This window comes from Eptesicus fuscus, chromosome 4 (assembly GCF_027574615.1).
Source record: "Eptesicus fuscus isolate TK198812 chromosome 4, DD_ASM_mEF_20220401, whole genome shotgun sequence".
Taxonomy (NCBI): Eukaryota; Metazoa; Chordata; class Mammalia; order Chiroptera; family Vespertilionidae; genus Eptesicus; species Eptesicus fuscus.
The window spans coordinates 49,566,111-49,591,741 of record NC_072476.1 but is presented as its reverse complement, the minus strand read 5'-3'; the positions used below and the strand labels follow the sequence as shown (position 1 = coordinate 49,591,741).

The following is a 25,631-nucleotide window of genomic DNA, read 5'->3' as shown; positions in this document are numbered from 1 at the left end:
TTCCATTTGTGACATGTTTGTCTCCGCATTTTGGCTGATTCCCTGTGTTGATAGAGTGGCTTTGTGTGCTAGGTGTCCTATAGGACCCAGTGGCTCAGCCTCCCCAATCACCTGAGGTGGACACTCTTGGTGCACCCCTTTGTGGGCTATGTGCACAGTCTTGTTGTAGTTGAGCCTTGATTATTGTTGTTATCACTGGGAGGAATTGACCTCCAGGCCAATTGGCTATGAGGACCAGCTGTGTCTACAATGGGAGAACTGCTGTGCTGGAGACACCCTTTGGTGCTCACTGAGTCTGCCCCCTGAGTGTGGCTCTTATAGATGTGAAGAGTTGTAATCTGGTATGGTCTCACACTGACCACTGGGTACACTGGCTCTTGCATCTCCAAGGAGGTGCAAAGTCAGCCACTGCTTGAGGCCACCCAGCAGGAGCTACAGAGAGAGCTACAGATTCCTCCTCTTTCTTTGGGGTTTGGAAGTGCCCAGATGAGGCCCAGCCATGAAGCAATGCAGGCTGCTGCTGCTGGGCCTTGGGTCTTCTTTTGGAAGCTTTGGAGTTCTCTGTGACCCAGCTGCAGTTTGTTAGGTTTTAGGTTGCAAAAGGACAGACCATTCATATGCAAAAGCTGCTGTGCACAGCTTGGGTGGGGTTGTAAATTGGGTGGGGCGGGGTCTGAGGGAATCACCAGGGCGGAGCAAACAACAATGGCTGTCAGTCAGCCCTGCCCCAGAGAAGTCCCTGGATCTCTGTGTCCCACAGCCCCATGCAGGAACAAAGATCACTGCAAGCACCTCGAGAGAAAGGTGCCCTCGTGTTCTGGCCCGATGCCAGGCAGTCCAGTTTCTCCCCATATGAGTCTGGGTCCCCAGAGTCTCGCCCAGAACTGGAGTTCAGAGCAGTCAGGAGCTTGTATCTCCCTCCTGATTGAAAAAAATAACAGCGCACCCAGTTGCCTAATGTTTCACGCGCATCTTCGCACCTCCACACCTCCTACCAGTCTCAATGTACTTTTTTTCGTTCCTTTTACTCAGAATAGTATGCAGATTGACCATCTGACCTTCCACTCAGCCAGCTTTCCCATGGTTCTGAGTGGTATTTGTTTTGTCTTTTAGTTGTAGTTTTGATGTGGTTGTGAGAAGCAGCAAGTACAGGTGTTTACCTATGCCACCATCTTGGTTGTCTCAGTTGTAATTATTATTGACCATGGAATTTAAGCTGTACAAGGAAGGAAGAAAGGATATTAAGGGGGTGATGGACAATGAGTAATAGAACCTCAAAATCTTTAGATTCTTACAGAGTGAAAGGATTTTTGCAGTCTAGATACTAGAGGAAGTAAGTTAGAAAAATAGAAGCCAGCCAGAAAATGGGATGAATGACATAGATATTATAGAGGAGTGGTATTATTGTCAATGGCAAAGTTTAAGCTATTATCCTAGGAATAGTTCGAAATAGAAGATCATTGAAAGAGAGATGTTAAAAAAAAAACAAAAAAAACAAAATTGAGTTTGAACTGTTGTACGGATTTTTAGGTGTCTGTTGAAATTGCCAAGAATTAAGACAGGAATAACATGGGGTATAGTGATCAGGAGCTCAAATTGTCAATAAATGAAGCAAAATCTTTTCAAATTCAATAGCTTATAGCCATAGTAAGGGACAGTTGTTCAGTTGGTATAAAGCTTCAATGCTTGGTGTGTGTGTGTGTGTGTGTGTGTGTGTGTGTGTGTGTGTGTGTTTTGTGTGTGTGTGTGTGTTTTGTTTTTAGGAATGTAGGAGCAAAATGGTTTGAAAATATTAACAAGGAACTAGTAAATACTTTATCCCATATCTGGGCAGAGGGAGAAGGCTTGGATAGGGGAGTCATCACTTAAGTTTAGAAGACAAAAGGAAAATCATCCACCATTTGAGTATTTTCAAGTGAGAACTAAGTTTCTAATGGAACAAGAAGGTGAAGAGAATGACCAAAAAAATGCATGGAAGATAAAATTTTTATAATGATGAACCATGGATTCCAGAAGGCACAGTAAAAGTTGGGGATAGAAGGGGGAAGTTTTGATATTGAGGGTTGAATAGGAGTCTACAGAATCTAATGAAGACTAAGGAAGGAGGAGATGAGGATTAACCTAGAGCCGAGATCTTCTTATGAGGAATGACATGAAAATAGACGAGAGACGTAATATTTAGCATCATGGACTTAAGGTCAGTAGAAGAGATGAAGTTGTGCCTGTCAAATGAACTTAAAAATTGGTTAGCGTTTTCCTGATTGGGGGTGGGGGATGGTTTCCATGAAGGATAAACATGTGGGGGAGGCATGGCACATACTTGGGGATCACTAAGTGCTTGAGTTTAGGACATGTGTAACAGTTGGAGGCTATATTGTGGAGCTAGACAGAGGCTGAGACAGTGGTGGTAATTGAAGGATGAATTTTGATTAAGGAAGTAAGTTGTCTCTTGGAAAGATTAATCTGGCAGTGCTGTGGCGGATGAATTGAAGGGGTGAGTGACTGACTGATCAGTGTAGGTGAGAAACTTAAGATTTTGAATCAGGGTAGCCTTTCTGAGATGTAAGGAGGAAGACACAAATATTGCAGAGGTAGAATCTGAATACTTGCAGAGAGAATGAATGATGGTCCTAGTAAATGAAAAAGGTAAGTTAGTTAAGAAAAGTCTAATGAGTAAAATGTTAAGTTTTAGACAAGTTAAATTATAAGTGCTTCAGAATCATTCAGATAAGTAGAGGCCCAGCAGTAATTGTGTATATTAATATCTTCTCTCAGCTCTATCTATGATATGTTAATGATCTGATAATGGGGGTGGGGGTGGGGAGATTCTTGAGAATAACAAACATGGAAGGATATAAAAGCTCAAATTTTTCTTTTTCTAATTTATGATAAATGTGTATTATGTTGAATTTATAATCAATCATTGTTTTTAAATAAATATTTAAGAGTTGAATATTAGATTCAGTAACAACTTATTAATATTTAAGTGTATTAAAATTTGAGTAAACTAATTTTAAAATTAAGTAAAATATTAAGTAATACTTAAAATGTTAAAAAATATTTTGTTTTTTAATAATGTTAAATTATTTATTAGTAAGAGTTACATGGACCTTAGAACTCGGAAAACTAAATAAAGTAGATTCCTACTTCATCTAATTCTTGCTCAGCAAGAATAGTATTGGCCGAAACTGGTTTGGCTCAGTGGATAGAGCGTCGGTCTATGGACTGAAAGGTCCCAGGTTCGATTCCGGTCAAGGGCACATACCTTGGTTGTGGGCACATCCCCAGTAGGGGGTGTGCAAGAGGCAGCTGGTCGATGTTTCTCTCTCATCGATGTTCCTAGCTCTCTGTCCCTCTCCTTTCCTCTCTGTAAAAAAATCAATAAAAATAAAAAAATTAAAAAAAAGAATAGTATTGAAGCTTATTATAATACTAGAGGCCCGGTACACGAAATTTGTGCATGGGGGGGTGTCCCTCAGCGCAGCCTACACCCTCTCCAATTTGTGACCCCTAGAGGGATGTCCGACTGCTTTATTTTTTATTTTTTTATATTTTATTGATTTTTTACAGAGAGGAAGAGAGAGGGATAGAGAGTTAGAAACATTGATGAGAGAGAAACATCGATCAGCTGCCTCTTGCACACCCCTCACTGGGGATGTGCCCGCAACCAACGTACATGCCCTTGACCGGAATCGAACCTGGGACCCTTGAGTCCACAGGCCGACGCTCTATCCACTGAGCCAAACTGGTTTTTGGCTCCGACTGCTTTAAACAGGCAGTCAGACATCCCTCTCACAATCCAGGACTGCTGTCTCCCAACTGCTCACCTGCCTGCCTTCCTGATTGCCCCTAACTGCTTCTGCCTGCCAGCCTGATCACCCCCTAACCACTCCCCTGCCAGCCTGATTGATGTCTAACTGCTCCCCTGCCAGCCTGTTTGCCCCCAACTTCCTTCCTCTGCCGGCCTGGTCACCCCTAACTACCCTCCCCTGCAGGCTTGACCGCCCCCAACTGTCCTCCCTTGCAGGCCTGGCCCCTCCCAACTGCCCTCCCCTGCTGGCCATCTTGTGTCCACATGGGGGCAGGATCTTTGACCACATGGGGGCAGCCATCTTGTGTGTTGGAGTGATGGTCAATCTGCATACTACTCTTTTATTAGATATAATAGAGGCCTGGTGCATGGGTGGGGGCCAGCTGGTTTGCCCTGAAGGGTGTCCCGGATCAGGTTGGGGGTTCCCTTGGGGCGTAGGGCGGCCTGGGCGAGGTGCCTGTGGTGGTTTGCAGGCCGGCCATGCCCCCTGGCGACCCAAGTGGAGGCCCTGGTATCTGGGATTTATGTATCTTCTACAATTGAAACTTTATAGCCTGGAGCGGAGCTAAGCCTCCTGCTCACTCCGTGGCAGCAGCCATTTCTGTTGGGGTTAATTCACCTTCTGTAATTGAAACTTTGTAGCCTTAAGTGGAGGCCTGGGCTGGCAAAGGTGTGCGGAAAGCTTGGCTTCCTCTGTTGCCTGGGAAACCCAAGCCTTTCTCATGCTCTCTCCATGGCTGAAGCCATCTTGGTTGGGTTAATTTGCATAATCACTCCTGTAGGCTGGTGGGGCGTGGCTGGTAGGCGTGGCTTGTAGGTGTAGCAGAGTGATGGTTAATTTGCATATTACTCTTTTATTAGATAAAATAATGCTTGCATATTATTATTATTATTATTATTATTATTATAGCTTTGTAAAAACATATAAGCATATATAGAAAAACTTGAAGAGAATACTAAAAAATAATTGTTGTGTTAACCTTATAGGTCTTCTCTGTAATGTTTTATGTTTATAATAAAATAAAAATGACTTCAAACTGGAAATTAGGCCCCTTAAGTCAAAATACGTTTTTGCCATAAAGTAAGGTTAGGAGTTCATACATTTGACAGAAAATGAATTCATCACCAGTGACATGGGCATTTGGATAAGAATCTCCTCTTCCTTGGTACCTTCTAAAGACTGACAGCCTACAATAGTGGCTGACAGTCCTTCATCTTCCTAGTTCTGTTGTCTCTGCCTTAGTCTCTTACTCTCACTCCTCTCCAACTGACAATATGGCTGTGTGGCTCAACACCAACAGTCACCTTGAAGAATCTCTGCTTTATCTTTAATCATTAATAGATAATTTTTTACATTTAATAAATTGCAGATAAAGTAAAATGGATGTAATGAAACTCGGATATTTCTGACAGTGTCAAATTTGAGTTTCTCCGTTTGTCCTATTTTCTTGAATTTTTTCCCTATTTTCATTTTCAATTGTCCCCAAATATTTGGTGTGTTGAGTAGCATATTTAAAGTTGAGAGCATTGGTAAGAGCAACATTCCCAATCTTGATTTCCACTTCAAACTCTGAATAATGCTGAGTGCTTTAACTCAAAATGCATCATACATGCTTTTCTTGTATTTTGTGAAGATTTATGTGGCTGTCTTACATCTCAAACAATGAATGTATTTGTATTTTCAGGGAAATTTTGGTGAAGTATTTAAAGGCATATTAAAGGATAAAACTGCTGTTGCTGTTAAAACATGTAAAGAAGATCTTCCTCAGGAACTGAAAATGAAATTTTTACAAGAAGCCAAGTGAGTTCTTTAAAGTTATGTCAAGTGTGTATTTATAATATAAGTGACTCACTAAAATGTAAGTTTGAAGATACCATAAATTACTATTTGCTTAAGTGGAATAAGCACTTTCAGAGCCCTCATCTAAAAGTAAACACTTATACAATGTGGAATCAGAAGGTTTCTGTTTTTGAGTGAGACTGTAGGTCAGTTGGGTAAGCAGAGTGTTAAGAACCAGGTGCTAATAAACAGTGAGTATTCTTCAAGTCTTTGAAAAAAAATTGCAGTTTTTTTTGCTTTTATCACACATACATATACATACATATGTGTATATGCAAAGTTGTGATTTTCCTTATAATAAAAATATTACTATATTCTATATATAAAATATATAATTTACATACATATTTAGATATATAATTTCATCTCCCCTACCTTACTTAGATATTATCACTTAATTTTTTTTTCCATCTGTTAGTTTTCTAAGAACCTCATATGCCTTCTATAATTTAGTGTCTGGCATTTGTTCCAGAATTTGCATATTGTTTCTTTTCTAATTGATCTTTTTAGATGATTTTCTTTTTCCTATTATTAGCTAAAATTTAATGTTCCAATTTGCTACCTCTTTATTGCAGATAGCTAAAGCCATTCGGTTAATTGTAACATGTAGTTTATACAACGAAGCACAAAACAAATTGAAAGGTGCTTTGGACAGAGTGAGGATAGACTTACGTTTGAGAGATGGATGGGTGAATGGGAGAGGAGGAAAATAGGTGGATCTATAGATTGTTGGTGTGAAGCAGGGGTGGGGAACCTTTTTTCGGCCAACAGCTATTTGAATATTTATAACATCATTCTCGGGCCATACAAAATTATCAACTTAAAAATTAGCCTACTATATTTGATCAAACATTTAATTAACTCATTCCTCATGCCTTGGCAGGACCAGACCAAATGATTGCGAGGGCCTAATGTTCCTCACCCCTGGTCTAAAGGGAGGGAGGGAGAGGTGTGTGTGTTGGGGGTATGTGTGTCTCCATCATGGTCTAGTGTATAAAATTGAAGGTTTTGTAAAGTGTCATGGAGAACAGATGACATGGCAATGAGGGAACATGGTAATGAGCGAACTAAGTCCCATGGCATGGAGCATTTTCATGTACATTTCTCCATTTATCTGAAAATGAGTATTGATAGCAAAGGAGTAAACTGGCATGATGCATTTGTTGAACCACAATTTCATGTGTATTATTGGCAATTCAGAAAAAAATACTCTAATAAATTTAAAGGTTTTAAATTCATACATTTATTATCTTATAGATATTCATAAGTATTCTTATGGTATAAGTTATATCCAACATTTTCAAAAATCTTTATTTTTTTGTTTTTCTAATTTGTGATTGTTTTATTGCAAAATAGAGAGTTTAGCTTGCTTTTCTAAAATGAACTTGTTTTATTTTAAAAATAAAAATTATAGCCGAAACCGGTCTGGCTCAGTGGATAGAGTGTCGGCCTGCGGACTGAAGGGTCCCGGGTTCGATTCCAGTCAAGAGCATGTACCGTGGTTGTGGGCACATCCCCAGTGGCGGTTGTGCAGGAGGCAGCTGATCGATGTTTCTCTCTCATCGATGTTTCTAACTCTCTGTCTCTCTCCCTTCCTCGCTGTAAAAAAATCAATAAAATATATTTAAAATTAGAAAATTAAAAATAAAAATTATAGCTCTGACCGGGTTGGCTCAGTGGATAGAATGTCAGCCTTCGGACTGAAGAGTCCCGGCTTTGATTCTGGTCAAGGGCATGTACCTTGGTTGTAGGCTTGATCCCCAGTAGGGGGCTTGCCGGAGGCAGCTGATCAATGTTTCTCTCATCAATGTTTCTAACTCTCTCTTCTTCTCCCTTCCTCTCTGTGAAATCAATAAAATATATTTAAAAAATAAAAATTTTATCCATGTAAAAACTTTTAAGTGTGCTTTAATAGAAGATAGAGCTCTATATTTAGCTATTTAAATATTATTGGAATTCAGGCTGGCTGTTTTTTGGAATTTCTTTACTAAGCAATTTCCAGCTTCAGAAATGACATTTTGAATTAAAGTCAAACATTTTAAAACTTTCCTTTTAATTCCTTGTAGAAGTTGCAAACTCAAAGTTATTGTCAGAATATTTCCCTTATTTGTAGAATTCTTCCAAGTTTATTTTTTCATTTATAAATCATTCTGTATTTTCAATATAAAAATTTTTTCTTAGAGGTATCCCTGCTTTAGTTGTACATGTACAACTAAATATAAAAAATTTATATAAATTGTTTTATCTTTCTCCAAATGAAGTTATTTTTTCATTCTCTTAGGCAAGAAAAACTGCATCTTTGAAATATAAGTGAGCTTATAACTATGTCAATAGGATAATGTGGAGTAAAATTTGGTAATAGAAATCACCAGGTTACACAGGTCTCTGAGGGAATCTAATCTACTTTTAACTCGAGCTAGGAGTCTGTGCTATTTTATAACCCTCTGAAATTTTGCCTTATCCAAACTAAGTCTTCTCTGCTTCAGCTTAACTGAAACTCTTTTACTCAGTTATTATTTAACCTTTGACAGCTTTCTCAAAACATTTGAGTTCTTACTATTTTGAAATTGATTATGGTCAGCAAGAAAGCTCTGATTATAAAAATTTAATGAAGGGATTACCCAATGGTGTTTTGTATTTTAAATCAAGTGTGTACATAGAGCAAAACAAAAAGATGCTACCCTAGAAGCTTAGTTTTGAGTTCACTCATGCTTTTCAGCTATGCTTTTGTGGTGGTGGCTAAGTCCGGATATTTGGAAGAGAGTTCTAAATGTTTTGGACTAAGTAAGTTATTCCTATTTAGCATGGTTGTTAGTCATTCAGAGTGAATGATAATTTTAAGTGAATATTTAATGGAATTGAGGATAATTGACTGATTTGTACCTATATTTTGCCAAGATTTATAAAAATTTGCATATATCCTATTTATCACAATTTGGGTTCACACTGAAGTTTTGAAAAGTGAGTTATATTGATTAAAGTATATTCTACTTGTGTACATTACTTATGATCGTAGGTTAATGCATAAATATTTAAATAATTATTCTTATTCTTTTCTCGTCCAGAATTCTTAAGCAATATGATCATCCCAATATTGTCAAACTTATAGGAGTTTGCACACAGAGACAGCCGATCTACATCATTATGGAACTGATTGCAGGTAATAGCATTTTAGAGGTTTTCATGATGACATTTTATTTTAAATTATTTTATTTTGTTTTATTTTCCATGACCATTTATCCCCCCTGTACCCTCTTCTACCTCTACCCACCCTCCTCCACTCCCACAATCACTATACTGTTGTCCATGTCCAAGGAGTTCTTTCGCTTTTTTGCTCAATCTTTCCACCCCCCTTGCACCCCCCTCCCCATTAGAGCTGTCTGTGTGCTCTCTACTTTGATTCTGTCTCTATTTTGCTTATTAGTTCAGTTTGTTCATTAAATTCCACATATGAGTGAAATCATATGGTCTTTGTCTTTCTCTGACTGGCTTATTTCACTTAGCATGTTCTCCAATTCTGTCCATGTTGTCACAAAGGGTAAATTTTCTTCCTTTTTATGGCTGAGTAGCATTCCATTGTCTGAATGTACCATAGCTGTTTTATCCACTCATCTCTTGATGGACACTTGGGCTGCTTCCAAATCTTGGCTATCTATAATAATAAAAGCATAATATGCTAATTAGACCGGACAGCCAAATGACCTTCCAGACATCATTTCCGATGTCCTTCCAGACAAGCTGTGACTGTGGGGGCTGAGGCAGAGGCAGTTCTGGGTGATCAGGCAGGCAGGCAAGCAGTTAAGGGCGATCAGGCAGGCAGAGTGGTTAGGGGCGATCAGGTAGGCAGGCAGGTGAGTGGTTAGGAGCCAGCGGTCCTGGATTGTGAGAGGGATCGGGCCTAAACCTTGCATTTTGTGGGAACTGCGCCAGAGATGCCCGACATTCAAGGCCAATTAAAGCACAGAGGCCTATTGTCAATACACCGAGGGTCCGAGGCACTCTGCTCCCTGTGCATGAATTTTGTGCATCAGGCCTCTAGTTGTAAATAATGCTGCAATGAACATAGTGGTGCATATATTCTTTCTCGATTTAGTGTTTTGTGTTTCTTTGGGTAAATTCTCAGAAGTAGAATCACTGGGTCATAAGGCAGTTCCATTTTAATTTTTTGTGGTAACTCCATACTGTTTTCCACAGTGGCTGCACCCATCTGCATTCCTACAAACAGTGAACAAGGGTTTTCTTTTCTCCACATCCTAATACTTGTTTGTTTGTTTATTGATGATAGCTATTCTGACAGGTGTGGGGTGATGTCTCATTGTGGTTTTCAATTGCATTTCTCTGATGATTACTGATGTTGAGCATCTTTTCATATGTCTATTGGCCATCTGTATGTCCTCTTTGGAGAAGTGTCTATTGAGGTCCTTTGAGCATTTTTTAATTGGATTGTTTGCTTTTTTGGTGTTGAGTTTTATAAGTTCTTTATAAAGTTTGAATATTAACCCCTTATCAGATGTATCACTGCCGAATATGTTCTCCCATTCAGTGGGTTGTCTTTCATTTTGTTGATGGTTTCCTTTGCTGTGCAAAAACTTTTCAGTGTGATATAGTCCCATTCAATGACATTTTAATGCCATGTTTTATTACTTCTGTATTTTCAGTCTCTTTGATTTTGTTTAATATTTTCCTGATGACAAAGAGCATGTACACATACTCAATAATATTTTTATAGTCTATAATACTTTGCTATTTTTTAGAAAATGTCAACCAACCTCTTTTAAAAGAGAAAATAAATTATTGCAGTGCAGTTACATATGGAATGTAGCTATGTATAATGTTTATGTTTAGAAAAACAGACTATTTTGTTTCATCTTATAACAGTGAAATAGTAGTATCTTATATATAGTTCATTTATATCATTTTCCAAGTACATTAACACACATACTTTAGTTTGGTTTTTTATAATAATCCCATAGTGCTTTTGGTCACTTATGAACTATGAACTAATTTATATGTGGACAAAAAAAAGTAATCTGTCTTGGAGTCTGTATGTCTTGTGACTTTCAGCACCTCCAGGTTTTTTTTTTTTTGGTTAACAACTTTTGTCAACAAAGATAACTTCAAACTGACACAATACATTTATTTTATTATTTTTTATTTATTTATTTATTTATATATTTTTAATTTCTTTATTGATTAAGGTGTCGCATATTTGTCCTCATCCCCCCGTTCCCATCCCACACCCCTCCCCAAGGATGCCCTCACCCCCCTGTTGTCCTTAACCATTGGTTAGGCTCGTATGCATGCACACAAGTCCTTTGGTTGATCTCACAGTACATTTTTAATTTATTTTCACTCTATATCTTTCTGTTGTGGAATATATAATTATATATTATATAATTTGATCTTTATGAGATTTACTACTATAATATGTAATAACTGCAAAGGATTTGCTTTGTTGCCTTTAATAACAACAAAGAAGAAACTTAAAGGAATATAAAAATATTTTTAATATGTTTTTTATATATGTATACTTTATTGTATTGACATGTGTACACCTTTAAAACCATCTCCATGCCAAAACCGGTTTGGCTCAGTGGATAGAGCGTCGGTCTGCGGACTGAAAGGTCCTGGGTTCGATTCCGGTCAAGGGCATGTACATTGGTTGCGGGCACATCCCCGGTAGGGGGGTGTGCAGGAGGCAGCTGGTCGATGTTTCTCTCTCATCGATGTTTCTAGCTCTCTGTCCCTCTCCTTTCCTCTCTGTAAAAAATCAATAAAATATATTTTAAAAAAAAAACACTTAAAAAAAAAACAAAAACATCTCCACAACCAAAGTAATGAACACTTCAATCATCTCCAAATTTTTCTCATGCCTCTTTTTAGTTCCTTCCTCATGACATTTTTGGTCATCCTCTCCAGTCAACCACTGATTGCTTTCTAAAACTATATATGAGTATTTCTTAGAATTTTACATGAATGGAATCATACATTCTGGTACTTGTTTGTGTTGTAACGTCGTTCTTTTTTATTGCTGAGTAGAATTAGATTACATGAATTTACCAGGGTTTATCCATTCAGCTGTTAATAGACTTTGGGATTGTTTTCTGTTTGGGGCTACTACAAATGAAGCTAATGTGAACATCCATCACAAGTCTTTGAATGGACATGTGCTCTCATATTTCTAGGGAAAGTGCATATTTTATTACTTAGAATATTACATTAAACTTCATTGCTGAGTATTTTAAGACTCTAAAGTAGAATGAATGGATCGTATGGATTGTGCGTTTTTAAGCCATAGCGGTACTAAGCCAGTTATATCTCACTTTCTAATATCATAAAAATTGGGCCAAAATATTAAGTTCAAAAATAATGGACTCATACTAGTAATTTTATGGCATTTTCAAGTTAAGCCTTGGTAACAAATTCTTCCCATTCTCTACTTTTTCTATCAATACAGTCCTATGCACTCTTTTCCTTTCTCATCAATGTGAACACATCAGAATTTGTAAAGCTAAATAATCACAAAAGCATAAAGTTCCTTTTAAAAAATATTTCCACTGCAAGATAAAGAGCTCAAAGTATATGGTTATGAAAAACTCAGGAGGCATTTAACCCAGGTATGCAAGGCTGATTTCAAAATTTAAAAATCTATTAATGTAATCCATCACATTAATAGGTTAAAAAAAGAAACATCACATGATCATATCAATTGGTACAGTAAAAGCATTTGACAAAATCTAACACCCCATTCATCAAAAAAAGTAAATTAAAAAAGGCCCAACGGCCAATCTTGGCTGAAAGCTTGACACTGTCACTTAGTACAAGTTGTGCGATCTTGCTCAACTTCCTTAAACTTTGTGCCTTGTTTCCTTACCTGTAAAGAAAAAATAATTAGGTTGTAAGGATGAATAAACTGTGATTGTATGTAAATACACATTATATCGATAGATAGATATAGATATTTGTATAGACATCTGTCTCTTAGAGTGCTTAATACAAAACCATTTATGTGTTCTCATGATCATCATTTTTATTTTATAATTGGCTAAAAAGTAACTTACTAAAATGCTATAATCTGGCAAGAACTTTAACTCAAACTCTGAACCTGCCCCTGCCACTAACTCTAATCCTACCCCTTTATTAAAACTCTAGCCAAGAATAACCCACAAACTGCCCTAACTGGTTTGGCTCAGTGGATAGAGCGTCAGCCTGCAGACTGAAAGGTCCCAGGTTCGATTCCAGTCAAGGGCATGTACCTTGGTTGTGGGCACATCCCCAGTAGGGAGGTGTGCAGGAGGCAGCTGATCGATGTTTCTCTCTCATTGATGTTTCTAGCTCTCTATCCCTCTCCCTGCCTCTCTGTAAAAAATTAATAAAAAATATATATTTTTTAAAAAAGAATAACCCACAAACAAATTGGGACATTTAAAATTTCTTTAGTTCTTCCCATTCTACCACCATTTGTGACTGTTTTGTCTGTATGTTGTAATATTTAGCCTTCATGGGTCTTTCTTTCCTTATATATAGAACTAAAGTGGCTAGATTAGATTGCCTTTGAATTTTAGCTTTAATCTATAATATTTTAGTTGTTAGGAAAATTTTTCTTAAATTTGAAACCTTTCATAACAAACTCTCAGACCACTCTAAAACAGTATTTCTCTGTCCTTTTCTCTTTTTTATAGTAGGCATGATGGGGAAGTAACCAGCTGTTTTCATTCTTATAAAAGTAACATAATAATATAAAATATTTTACATTTACATAAAATTTTACAGTCGTCACAGCACTTTAACATTCTGTCATTTGTTCTAGTAGGCAGTATTTTTATACCCACTTACAAATAAGCTAAATGGAGTTTAGAGAGTTTAAAGTGACTTGTCAACATCAGTTAAATAGCAAGTGGAAAATCGTGCTCTGTTTTCTACTATGTCATTTAGTTTATAAGTGGGTCAAAATGCATAATCCTTTAATGAATTGAAAATATAAATGAAAATTCAAGCCAATGTCTATGCAAGATACTCTATGGGCAAATACATGAATCCTTGTTTAATAATTTCTAAACCTGGTGCACAGATAAGTAAATAGCTATTGCAGTGAACAGAAAAATTTTTGTTTGAGTTACTTTCTTCTCTATGGGGATCAAGCTGTGGAGAGAAGATTTAGAAAACTGGTAGGTTAAAAGCAAAACTTAATAACTGCTTAGTGACTAATATGCAAGCCATTTCAAGAATGTGTTATGCAAAGATTTAATATGCTGCTGTTCGTGTCAGATAACTGAGCCCATTGGAATGAAATCCGAAATATATTTTAAACACAGTAATGTTTGAAGAAATTATAAGCATTTGAGAATTCACGTTTAGAATGAATACTTCCAAGATAATCCTGTCTTCATTTGAATCATCTCTTGAATTACAAATACCTTACTTATTTACTTGTTTGCTATGAGTTGCTGCATAAGTAAAATCTAACAAAATTCTAAATGGAACTAGGAAATACTAAAACAAAAACAAAAGCCTCTCTAATATGCTGATATATGACCCCATTTTACAAACAAGTTGTGTATTATTTAGAAATTCAAATGACGGAAATGAGTTGTTTGTGACAAACATGACTTAAAAAAGGAATATTTATGGTGCAAGGCATCCATCATTTGTTTTTATATCTGCGGTTAAATTAGGGCTGCCATAAGATACCCTGATGGACAGGAGACTAAGCAATTTAACCTCTACCTACCATGTCTCTGCAGATTCTGGGTATAGAGGTGCTAATTTTAGCAAGCCTTAGAAAATCCCAGTCTTCACTCTTTTCCTTTCACTAGAGACTTGTAAACTGCCTTCTTCTCTCTGACCTGGATGGTCTCTTTGAGTTCAGAACTTCCTGGAAGTAACTGAATGTTATATTATCTGGTACATTCCTCAGCTCACACAGATGTGTGCCCCTGGGCAATCCTCGAACTTAATTTTAGAATGATTTATGGCTTTGGAACTTTTAGAATTATTGAAGAATTTTTACCAGTTTTTAGATATCATCAAAATATATCTCACCTTTATAAGATGCTTTTTAAAAAGGAATTGAGCTCATATAGTTTATATTGTATAGAGATTTTACCTTAGAAATCTGGACATAATAATACTGTTCTCATAAATATCTCTAAACTTTCAGTAGACATCTTTCCATTGTCAGCAATTTTTAATTTTTTTTGTTTCCATTTGTAATTTCTATAGGTAATTTCATGAATTTTTGTCATTGTATTAAATTCTTTTTAAAAATAAACATTTTGCCCTGTCAACTCAGCATGAAATTTTTTATTTTTGTGTGATTTCAACAGAAGCAATTTTCAGTGATGTGACATCATAGCAATAGGGGGTTATTATAGTTAGTAGTCCCTGGAAATGACAGTTCCCATTCCTTTAAAAATGAACTCCCAGCATTTTTGGCTCTGGATACTTGCCTTGCATGTGTTTAAAAATTCCTTTAAAAATGAACTCCCAGCATTTTTGGCTCTGGATACTTGCCTTGCATGTGTTTCTCTCACTAATCATAAATGTAGAAAAGGGCAAATTGTACCAGCAAAACATTCAGGAACATGGCTTCTGGCACTCACTAAAAGAGAGCCCTCAAACTATGATCTGGCTCCTTGCCTTACAGATTTAACCCATTTCCAGTTGTATTAACAGTATCACTTCACAGCAGCAAATTGTGAATTCAAGAGAAAGGATAACAAAGTAATTCTCAGATTAATATTTTTTTACCAAAAAATTATAAGATATGTCAGTTCCATGGCTGGGTATTTTATTTTGCTAATAAATTATTAAAGATGAACCTAATTTTGTGGAGTTTATTACTTCATGTTGTTTGGAGATGTCGATAGAATACTCTTAAGTCAAATTTGATATGAGTCTCAATGAGTATAATTATAAAATAGTGCACAGTAAATTTTATTTTTGGAGAATGGGTAACTTTTTTCTTTTATTATTAACTGATATTAAAATATCTAAACTTAGACATCGGTCTTTCTTTTGTTCAAGTATATTACATTAATGAAAAGCAAAGCAAATGCACTGTTTTGCCAACTTATGTCACAGGTAATAGATTTTGATATAATTAAAATATTTCCAAAACAACTTTCTAAAAGGAATGGCATATTTAAATTTATATTTCTTTATCAGCCAAATGGTATGTTGGACTGTCATAATGTTTCATTTGCTGCCTAATATCCTAAAGCAAATGTAGATGGTATAGTTTAAACTGGCCATTTCTCCAGACACTAAAAACACTAATATCCTTTGAAATTAGTTACTTTATTTGTTTTGCATGAGGTCAGAGTGAGGGAATAGGTTCAAATCATACAAAGCTTTGTAGATCTTAGTGACGCTCTATTTCAATTTAAGGAGTCGTCTTGTAGTGGTTACCCTAAACTGAACATCTAGGTTCTTGCTGTCCTTATCACCTTTCAAGGGTAAATAATGTAAACAGACCTTCACATGTATGACAAATACCATAGAAAATACTGAATACCCTTTAAGCCCTCCAGGCCTAAGAGATTGTTTTTTGTTGTGTCATAAATGTGAATACCCTTTTAAGGATGAAATCAATCTTCTACTTGTTAACTGCTCATTTTATGACAAGCCAAATTAATTACTTCTGAAAATCCATTATGCATTTTTCTTTTCTCATTTCTTCACTAGTTTTCTGGTCATTTTTAATATCTCTCTTCTCATTTAGGTACTCTTTATTTCCCTTTCTTGGTTTTCAGATACTATTTAAACATAAAACATCTTCACAAATTCATCTTGAAGCACTGTGCTTTATATTAAGAATTGTATAGCCTTGTGTCATTGAAAATGTAAACATAATATTAGAACTGTCATTATAACAAGGTTTTGTGTATGTGAAACTTTCCTGTTCTTTATTTGCCTTCATTTGTCCTTCTCTGTAAAGCTGAAGAAGATTGTCATTGGTATCTATTTATGGGCATGAATTTCAATTTCAGGAAGAACATGATACAGCTGTGCCTGAAATTAAGCACCTAATAAATACACCTGGAAAATGTAACCTTTGCTAGAAAATGTAAATTTGCATAAAGTCTTCTGTGTCAAAATTGAGACAACAGTATCACATTTGACAATATCTGCACTTAAAGTGAAAGGCTTTCTATAGGAAACTGAAAGATTAAAGAAATGACTTTATAAAGCATCTTTATCATTTTGTATCTTAAGAGATTATACATATTAAATATTTTCAGGTAGGCAACTGGTGTTTTAAGACTTTTTTTCTTCTCTTACACATTAGTCTGATGGTATTGAGAGCTTTATCAAGATCTTTGACAAAGATTTCCAAATCAATTTATCTTCTAAGAAGATATTTGCTACTAGCAAGTGCTATATCTCTATTTTCTATCTTGGCTACTAAAAGTAATAAAGAAACCCTTTTTATAGTAACATCTATCATTTGTTGAATAGGATAAAATATGCAAATACTTGTATTTTTGCAAATATTTCCATCTTTAAAAGTGCTTTCTAAAAATAAAATAATGCACAATATTATTTGAAGAATTTATAAATATGTCATTGAGATTATTTTAAAGAGTCAGTTTTATATTCTTTCATTCTTTTTAAAGTGGAATTTCTAAATTAATGAGGCTGTAATTTGAAGGAGTTTTATTATTCTTTTAAAAATATTCCAAACTAGTCAGCTTTGATAAAAATAACCCCCCTAAATGATTACTTTTTTTAAATAATATATTTTATTGATTTTTTTACAGAGAGGAAGGGAGAGTTAGAGAGATAGAGAGTTAGAAACATCGATGAGAGAGAAACGTCAATCAGCTGCCTCCTGCACACCCCCCACCTGGGGATGTGCCCACAACCAAGGTACATGCCCTTGACCGGAATCGAACCTGGGACCTTTCAGTCTGCAGGCTGACGCTCTATCCACTGAGCCAAACCAGTTTCGGCTAAATGATTACTTATTGAAAACACATATATCACCCTGTATTTAAGTGACTTTGAAACTTAGAAATATACCTGTTTTTTTCTTTAAGACTTTACATTCTTATCTAATGAACAAAATAAACTGATGAACAAAATAGATCCAGAGACATACCAGTAGCATGGAACAGACTGTCGAATCTCAGAGGGAAGGTGAGGGTGGGTGGGAAGAGATCAACCAAAGAACTTGTAAATATGCATATATTTGCATAACCCATGGACACAGACAATAGTGTGGTGCAGGCCTGGGGTGGGGGGTCTAGAAGGAGTCAATGGGGGGAAAAGGGACATATGTAATATTTTCAGCAATAAAGATTTTTTAAAAACATTGAAAGTATAAAGTAAAAAAAAAAGACTTTTCTTTGTGACATTTGGATTAATTACTTTATTTGATAAACACTTACTGAGTTTCGTCCACCATATACAGTGGAGAAAAGTATATCCATGATGTCTTCCCTCCGTGAATTCAGGGGAGCAGGAGAGACATATATTTAACACTAATCACACATTTATTGCAAACTTCACTCTAGGAAGAGCATTGCTCAGAGTTATGGCAACAGGTGGCACCTAGTTTATTTTAGAGGCCTTAGACAACACCAGGAGGTGACATTTGTGTTATGACCTGAATGATAAAAGCAGTCTACCTTTGCAAAGGGCTAGGAAGAAGCACAGAGAACAGCAGGTGCAAAACTTATGGGTAGGAATTGCTTTTATATTTGAGGAACAGGAGGAAGGGTAGAATGACTGAGGCATACTGAGCCTGGGAGAGAGACTGGCATATAATAAGGTTGCAAAGGTAGGAGAGATGGAGTGATGAAGGGCCTCATAAGTCAGAATAAGCAATTTTTTATTATATTCCCAAAATAATTTTGTTTTAGGCAGTGAATTTTCTTATGTATTACTTTCAAAGAGTATATAGGAAACACGATACAGATCATCCCAGATCCCCATTCCCTTTTCAATTCTTCTTGGCAGCAGCAGCTCTTACTAGTTTGTGGGGTTTTGCTGTCTGATTTTGTTTATTTAATTTTAGTTTTATTCTTTCAGTGCTTTTATTTACAAATTGAAACATATGAATATATATCTTATTAACATAAGTAACTTAACGCTGCTGCTCTCTGTAGTTTTAAAAATATTTTTAAAATTTTAAATTAGTTGATGTATAATATATTAGTTCAGGTGTACAACTAAGGGATTAGACATTTATATAACTTATGAAGTGATCGCTTGCCTTGGAATTTCAATAATATCAGCAAAATCACCACCTTAAAATAAATTAGGTAAATTCAGTCCCCTCCTCCATAATATGAAAAAACTTATTTCCAGAGTAATTTCTATTACTGACATTCTAAGAGTTTGTGAAAGCAGACTCTGGAATCTGTAGTGGCAGTTCACATAATGTCTGGCAAGATATGTGTTATATATATATATATATATATATATATATATATATATATATATATATATGTGTGTGTGTGTGTGTGTGTGTGTGTGTGTGTGTGTGTGTGTGTGTGTATAGTGCCCCTTGAAACCAGCAAGCTAGAAATCCTGTGAGATGTATTTTTATTACATAGAGCTGTTATCATAACTGCTATCAAGTTATGTTCTCAAAGATCATCTGCAAGGGAGAAATGCAGAAGGTCTCCACTATTCTGCAGTGTTAGCATAACATGACTATTAAGGAACCTCATCTGAAAAGACTAATGTCATATGTTAGTCCAAATTGGGAAAACCACACACTCAGCTCTGCTTCTGGCTGGGCTGAATTTCTCTACTTAGATAGCAAGCTGTTCAGCAAGTGCTTCTTTAAAAGAAAAAAGTAGAATCAGGAAAGCTAGTATATTCTTGGAGTTATTTTCAGTTTTTCATCTTCCTCATCTTTCCCCAAAACTGATCCATTTCTAGCTTCTTCTTGAGTATTTTAAAATCTTATTTTTAGTCTTTCTTTGGGTAGTTCTCAGTATAAACCTCATCACCTGTTTGACATCTTGGTTAATTTTTTTTCTGTGCAATTAATCTCTCCTAATTACACATACCCCACATGTAGCAGTCAGTATCATCTGCTTCAGTATTTGCATTGATTCTTTCTTCATCAAGAATTGTTTTGGCCTATATCCTATTATATAAAATCTATTCTGTATTTCATGGAGTACAAATTGAATCAGCTTTCATTGTTTATGATTGTATAGATTTTTCTCCTTATTTTTGATGGGCCAGCTAACAACCACAACTTTCATTAGTACAGATTAAAGAGCAAATGTTTATTTAAAAAAAAAAAGAACCTGCACAGTGGCATAAATGGAGCCTCCAAAGAGCTCTCTACAATTTATTAGTTGCTTTGATTATTATCCTATTTTAAATGTATAAATGAACACAACTAAAGCAAACATCTTAGAAACAAGTTTATATCCTAAAAAACATGGGACATGAATTATACATTTTATATGTCACCAGATACTGGTATCTGTTAATTTAATAAATTTTGAAGTTGTTCAAAGATAAATTAAGATTTCTATATGATTTAATGACAATAAATCATTAGTAGTACGACCCTAATGATCCTTTCTCCAATGACAAGTTGATAAATTAATATTCTTATTTACATAATTTTTCCAAGTTTGTTTAATGAGATTAGTTCCTCAGAGTTCCATTAATACTGAACATCAGGTAAGACCAAATTTTCACAGCGGAGTAGACATCTTCAAGAGCTATTGAGAGTAATAGCTTTTATCCTCTTATGAAAAGTTGCTGCAAACAGTAATAAAGCATTTCTTATTGTTTCCTACTTATTCCAGATGTGTGTGTGTATTTACATTTACATTTCTATTTATAAATTTTTAATTCTCCAAGTAATTTATTGATACAGATTTTTTTTTATCCACTAGGGATCTTTGAGTTGCTAGTACAGAAGCTATATACAATATTATAGAGATTTTATAAGTTCACTTAATTGAAAAATCTAGAGGGAAGTTACTCTTGAGGCCATGTTTGATCCAGTGGCTCCAGCATGTCACCCAAAACTATTCTCTTTCCTTCACTCTGCTCTCCACAGTGGTGGCTCCATTTGAAGGCTGCCAGTCCCTGTGTTATGGCATGCTGTCTATACACTTTCAGTTGCAAAGCATGAGGCTTTCTTGGTAGTTTTCTAATAAAAAAAAATTATTTCCCCTCTTAAATACCTCCTTGTATCTCAGTGGTCTGAATTAAGTCGTGTGCCTGTCCTTGAAACAGTCACTTGCACAAGGAAGTGGACTTCATTGGTTAAGCCAATCCAGAACACCCTTATTATTGGGGTTGAGGTTAATATGTTTCAGAATGGGAGAAGGGCAGTCTCCTAAAATAAATTGAGGTGAATGAAGAATAGATGTATGAGAAGCAATCAGTCCTGGCTGCAGCTCTTTCTCATGCTATGTAAAAAATAACTTCAACAACAATAAGTTGTAATGTTTATTGTGTGCATTATGTGCTTGGCGCATGCTTAGTTCTTTAGATACATTCAGTCTTCAAAACCATCTGGAGCCATAAATGGAATTTTTGTTTTAAAGAAGTTTAGAAAGATTAAACAGCTTATCCAAGGCCACAAAGCTAGCTAATCAGACCAAAGTCAATTGGATTTCAATATCCATGTTCTTTGCACCATGCCATGCTCTCCCTAGTAAGCCAAAGTTGGCTTTGAAAATGTATTCTATTAGAAATTCATCCTGATGAAGAATGCTGGAAAATAATCCACTCTATTTTAGTTTAATATGTAGTCTACCCACAGAAATAAGCCTTGTTAAGACAGTTACAAAAGATAAGTGATCTTGTTTTGTTCTTTTTGTACACCAAGATTCTTAATTGCAGTGGCCAGGTAGGGTACTCTGTGCTATATGTATAGACACACATACACATGCCCATGTGTATATATATGTGTATGCATCCACCAATGCATACACACATATATACACATGGGCTGCATATATAAGTATTATGTATATCACAAGTTCTAAGAGAGGTTCTTTAACTTGATACTTAATGAACATGACAAAGTGAGATCAAAGGGACTCTACAGCAGGGGTGGGGAATACCTGGCACGTGGTCTGGCCCTACCAAGGCATGAGGGGTGAGTTAATTAAATGTTTGACCAAATATAGCAGGCTAATTTTTAAGTTGATAACTTTGTATGGCCCACGAATGATGTTATAAATATCCAAATCGCCCTTGGCAGAAAAAAGGTTCCTCACCCCTGCTCTACAGTAACCTCTCAGTGAATACTTGAGACTTACATGATCTGATGTCAGTCTCCAGTTCTTCCTCACTTAATAAAGTACCAATGAAGTATCATGCCTAAGGGAAGAGTTCTGGCCAGTCTGAATTGTTTTCTGGGTATTCTAGCTGTAATTCCATATTCTAGCCCCGTGGGGCGTTTACTTCCTGTTTCAGGGTACTTAAAGCTTGCACTTGCTCAAGTCTCAGGCTTTCAGTACTGAATCATTATTTAATTTTTACTGGAGGCCTTGCTTTTCTACAGCCATCTGCAAGAAACTGACTAGGGCTGTGGAATGGTGCAGCTCTGCTCCTTTACTTAAGATCACTGTGTCTATGGAATGCATCTATAAATTGGAAATAAGTTTAAATTTTACTTCAACAATTTAATGATTGTAAGCAAGACATTTCTCTAAGGCAAATTTTTGTTGGATTAACTAAGAGACAGTTAGACTCCCCTTTATCTGTATCTTTATGTAGCTGTGTCACATATTTAGAAATAGCTGTATCTAACTCCTCTTTCTCAATACTTTACCTTCACTTTTTAAATTATTTTAAAATGTTTTTATTGATTTTTATAGAGAGAGGGAAGAAGAGAGGGAGGAGAGAGAGAGAAACATCAATGAAAGAGAGAAACATCAATCCCTTGCCTCCTGCACACACCAGGACCAGAGATTGAACCTGCAACCTGGATATGAACAACCTATATATATGAATCTACTTTATAACTGTAAATTTTATAAAATTTTATAAAATTTTATAAAATCTAAATACAGGAATCAAACCGGGGATCTTTCTGTGCACGGGAGGACCCTCAACCAACTAAGCCACACTGGCCAGGCTATACTTTACCTTTATTGACTTGGCATCCTTTTTCAGCCAACTTTTAATGCTATTTAAATGTTGTCTTTTCTTTGTTTACCCATAGATTATGCATTTGTTGTTTTAATTTTATCTACCAAGGGTTGTTTCTTTGCAAATCATTTCTTTTTTAGATGATGTAATTTCTAAGGCAGTAGTGTTACAGAGCTCAGAGTCTTAAATATACTAAGTTTTATTGTTGGAATGTAAAGATTTCAATGGCATCCATCAGGTGCTATTGATAAGAAATGTAATGTCATTTTAACATTTAACAAGCATTTAAAAAGCATAGTTCTGACCATTGGAGAGGGACTAAATGTTGAAATTAATGAAAAATAGTTCTTATGGGTAGCTTATAAGCTGTAAGAAGGAGATATAAATACATTTTTACACATTAATTCAAGAAATGTTTATTGAGATATTATTACGTTCTAAACATCATGTGGTAGATGTCTGTACAATTCTCTTTACCAGGGTTATAATCTGGGGTGAGGGTTGGGAGTACAAGGAGGATTGTAAGAAGGAGAAAAGTGCTGAATATGCGCTAACTAGGGAGAGAAATAATATTAGGATTTGACAGAACATTGGAGTTGTCATAATGCTGCTTTAAATCAAATTCCAGAAAAGATGTTTTTACTTGAAAGTTATTCCACAGTGTAAACAAATTCTGAGGTTTCAAGACCATAGGGTGCATTTTTTCTAAAATAGGCCAATGTACATCTAACAAAGAATTAATGTATATATGGAAATATTGGTCCAAATAATAACTTGAACTAAATATTGATTTTAAGTCCATTTTAATAGACATTTTTGTACGTATTAAAGGTGAGAAGTTGGTTAGTTTTGCTGTTTACTGTGCCATTTTTGTGTTTTGTTCAGAAAATTAAACTTGATAAAAACTATTTCAACAATCTTCCTAGTAATTTAACACATTTGATATTCTCCTTAAAAAGACAAAAACGAAAAACAGAAAGAAGTAAACTGTCTGACACTGTTAAAGTTATTTTTAAGCATAGGTCTTAACTGATTTTGTAAATGGCCCACCTAAATTTGTATAACACTTGATTTGTGAATAAAAGAAGAGGTTCAGGAAAGAATATTATAAGGAGAACTAGAGGCCCGGTGCACGAAATTCATGCATGGAGGGGGGTTGTCCCTCAGCCCAGCCTGTACCCTCTCCAAAATGGGATGTCCGACTGCCCGTTTAGGTACTATTTTACATGATAATCCTGGCCACATATAGCTTCTGAGCTCTTGAGCTTTTGAAATGTGGATAGTGCTTCTTAATAAAAACTGAATTTATAATTGTATTTCATTTTAATTGTTTTAAAAATGGATACATGATTCAATTATTGGAAAATTTTAAGTATGTTTGGAACAACCTATATATATGAATCTACTTTATAACTGTAAATTTTATGAAATCTAAATACAGATAAAATATTTTCAGATGAAAATTTGCATCTAAATTGAGATGTCCCATAAATGTTAAACATATTTTAAAGACTTAGGATGATAAAATGTAAAATATCTCACCTAAAATTTTTATTATGATATATGTTGATAAATAATGTTTTGGATCTATTGGTTAAAGAAAAAATATATTATTAAAGTAAATTTCACCTTTTGTTGTTACTTTTTAAAATGTGACTATAAGTAAATTTAAAATTACTGTGTGGCTTGAATTATATTTCTTTTGAACCATGCTAGTTTAAGGTGCTTCTACAAATTATTGGAATTCATTTGATGCCTAAAAATGCAATCTGGCGCAGCAACTAAATCTTATTAGCAAAATCATACCCATTTCTACCCTCTGTCTGGGTCTACTGACAGTGATGGTATTGTTAATAATCTCAAAATATTTTTAAAGCAATTACTGAGTCTGATAACTAATTCAATATCATTGAGATTTTTGTTTAATTCATAATAATTACAATCTTTGATATTAGAGAGACAGTAAAATTTCTTACAAAATTTTAGTCGGGCAAATTGGTGAGAAATTGCATGTCTTTGTTTAAATATTATCATCCTGTGTTAGGTAATATGCAATGTGAAGCACTTAAAGTACTTAAAGTGTACCTGGGAGAGTTAATGGTGTCTCTTTTCTCATGAGATGTATTCTTTTTATAATTTCTTTCATCCCCACCTCAAACAAAATGGCCAAGAAGCATGGCCAAATGTGTTGTGCTTTTTGTTCTGTGACGTATCTATAATAGGTGATAAATGTGACTGTCATCATGATCTTGTCTGATTGTTCATCTGTCAATTCTTCTAGGAGGTGATTTCCTCTCCTATCTGAGAAAAAAGAAAGATGAAATAAAACTCAAACAATTAGTGAAATTTTCATTAGATGCTGCTTCCGGTATGTCATATCTCGAAAGTAAAAAATGTATACACAGGTAAGGAGAATATTTTAAAAACATTTCCACTTTCATTAATAGAATGCTAGAAAATTATATATTTGTTACAATACAGCAATAAATTTCTTTTACAAAACTTAAATATTTTCATTTTAGTTTTCATATTGTGTGTGAAAGCATTATTTGATAGTTGTTTATACAGGAGTGGGCAAAAGTAGGGCTACAATTTCTATGTAAAAAATACAATAATAAATAATAGTACAAGAATAAACTCTGTTTCATTTACTCACAATTGTAAACCTTTTGCCCATCCCTGTATAATTCACAGAAACATTTCTTTCCATCTTACTTGAGGTAAATACACCTAATTGGCAATGATTTACCTATCAAGTAAAATTTGTTTTGTTATAATTATGAACTAGAGGCCCGGTGCACGAAAATCGTGCACGGAGGGGGGTTCTCCAGCCCAGCCTGTACCCTCTCCAATATGAGACCCCTTGAGGGATGTCCGACTGCCCGTTTAGGT

General features: G+C 35.4%; 1 protein-coding gene across 2 annotated transcripts in view; it reads left to right on the top strand.

Moving 5' to 3' along the window:
* The window catches only part of FER (FER tyrosine kinase), a 302,725-nt gene that overhangs the window by 201,398 nt on the left and 75,696 nt on the right, over window positions 1-25,631 (top strand). For both annotated transcript variants that reach the window (XM_054715017.1, XM_028149768.2), the window contains exons 15-17: window positions 5,497-5,612; window positions 8,717-8,811; window positions 25,021-25,144. In XM_054715017.1, coding sequence (XP_054570992.1) covers window positions 5,497-5,612; window positions 8,717-8,811; window positions 25,021-25,144 — 335 coding nt within the window. The remainder of the gene's footprint in view (window positions 1-5,496; window positions 5,613-8,716; window positions 8,812-25,020; window positions 25,145-25,631) is intronic.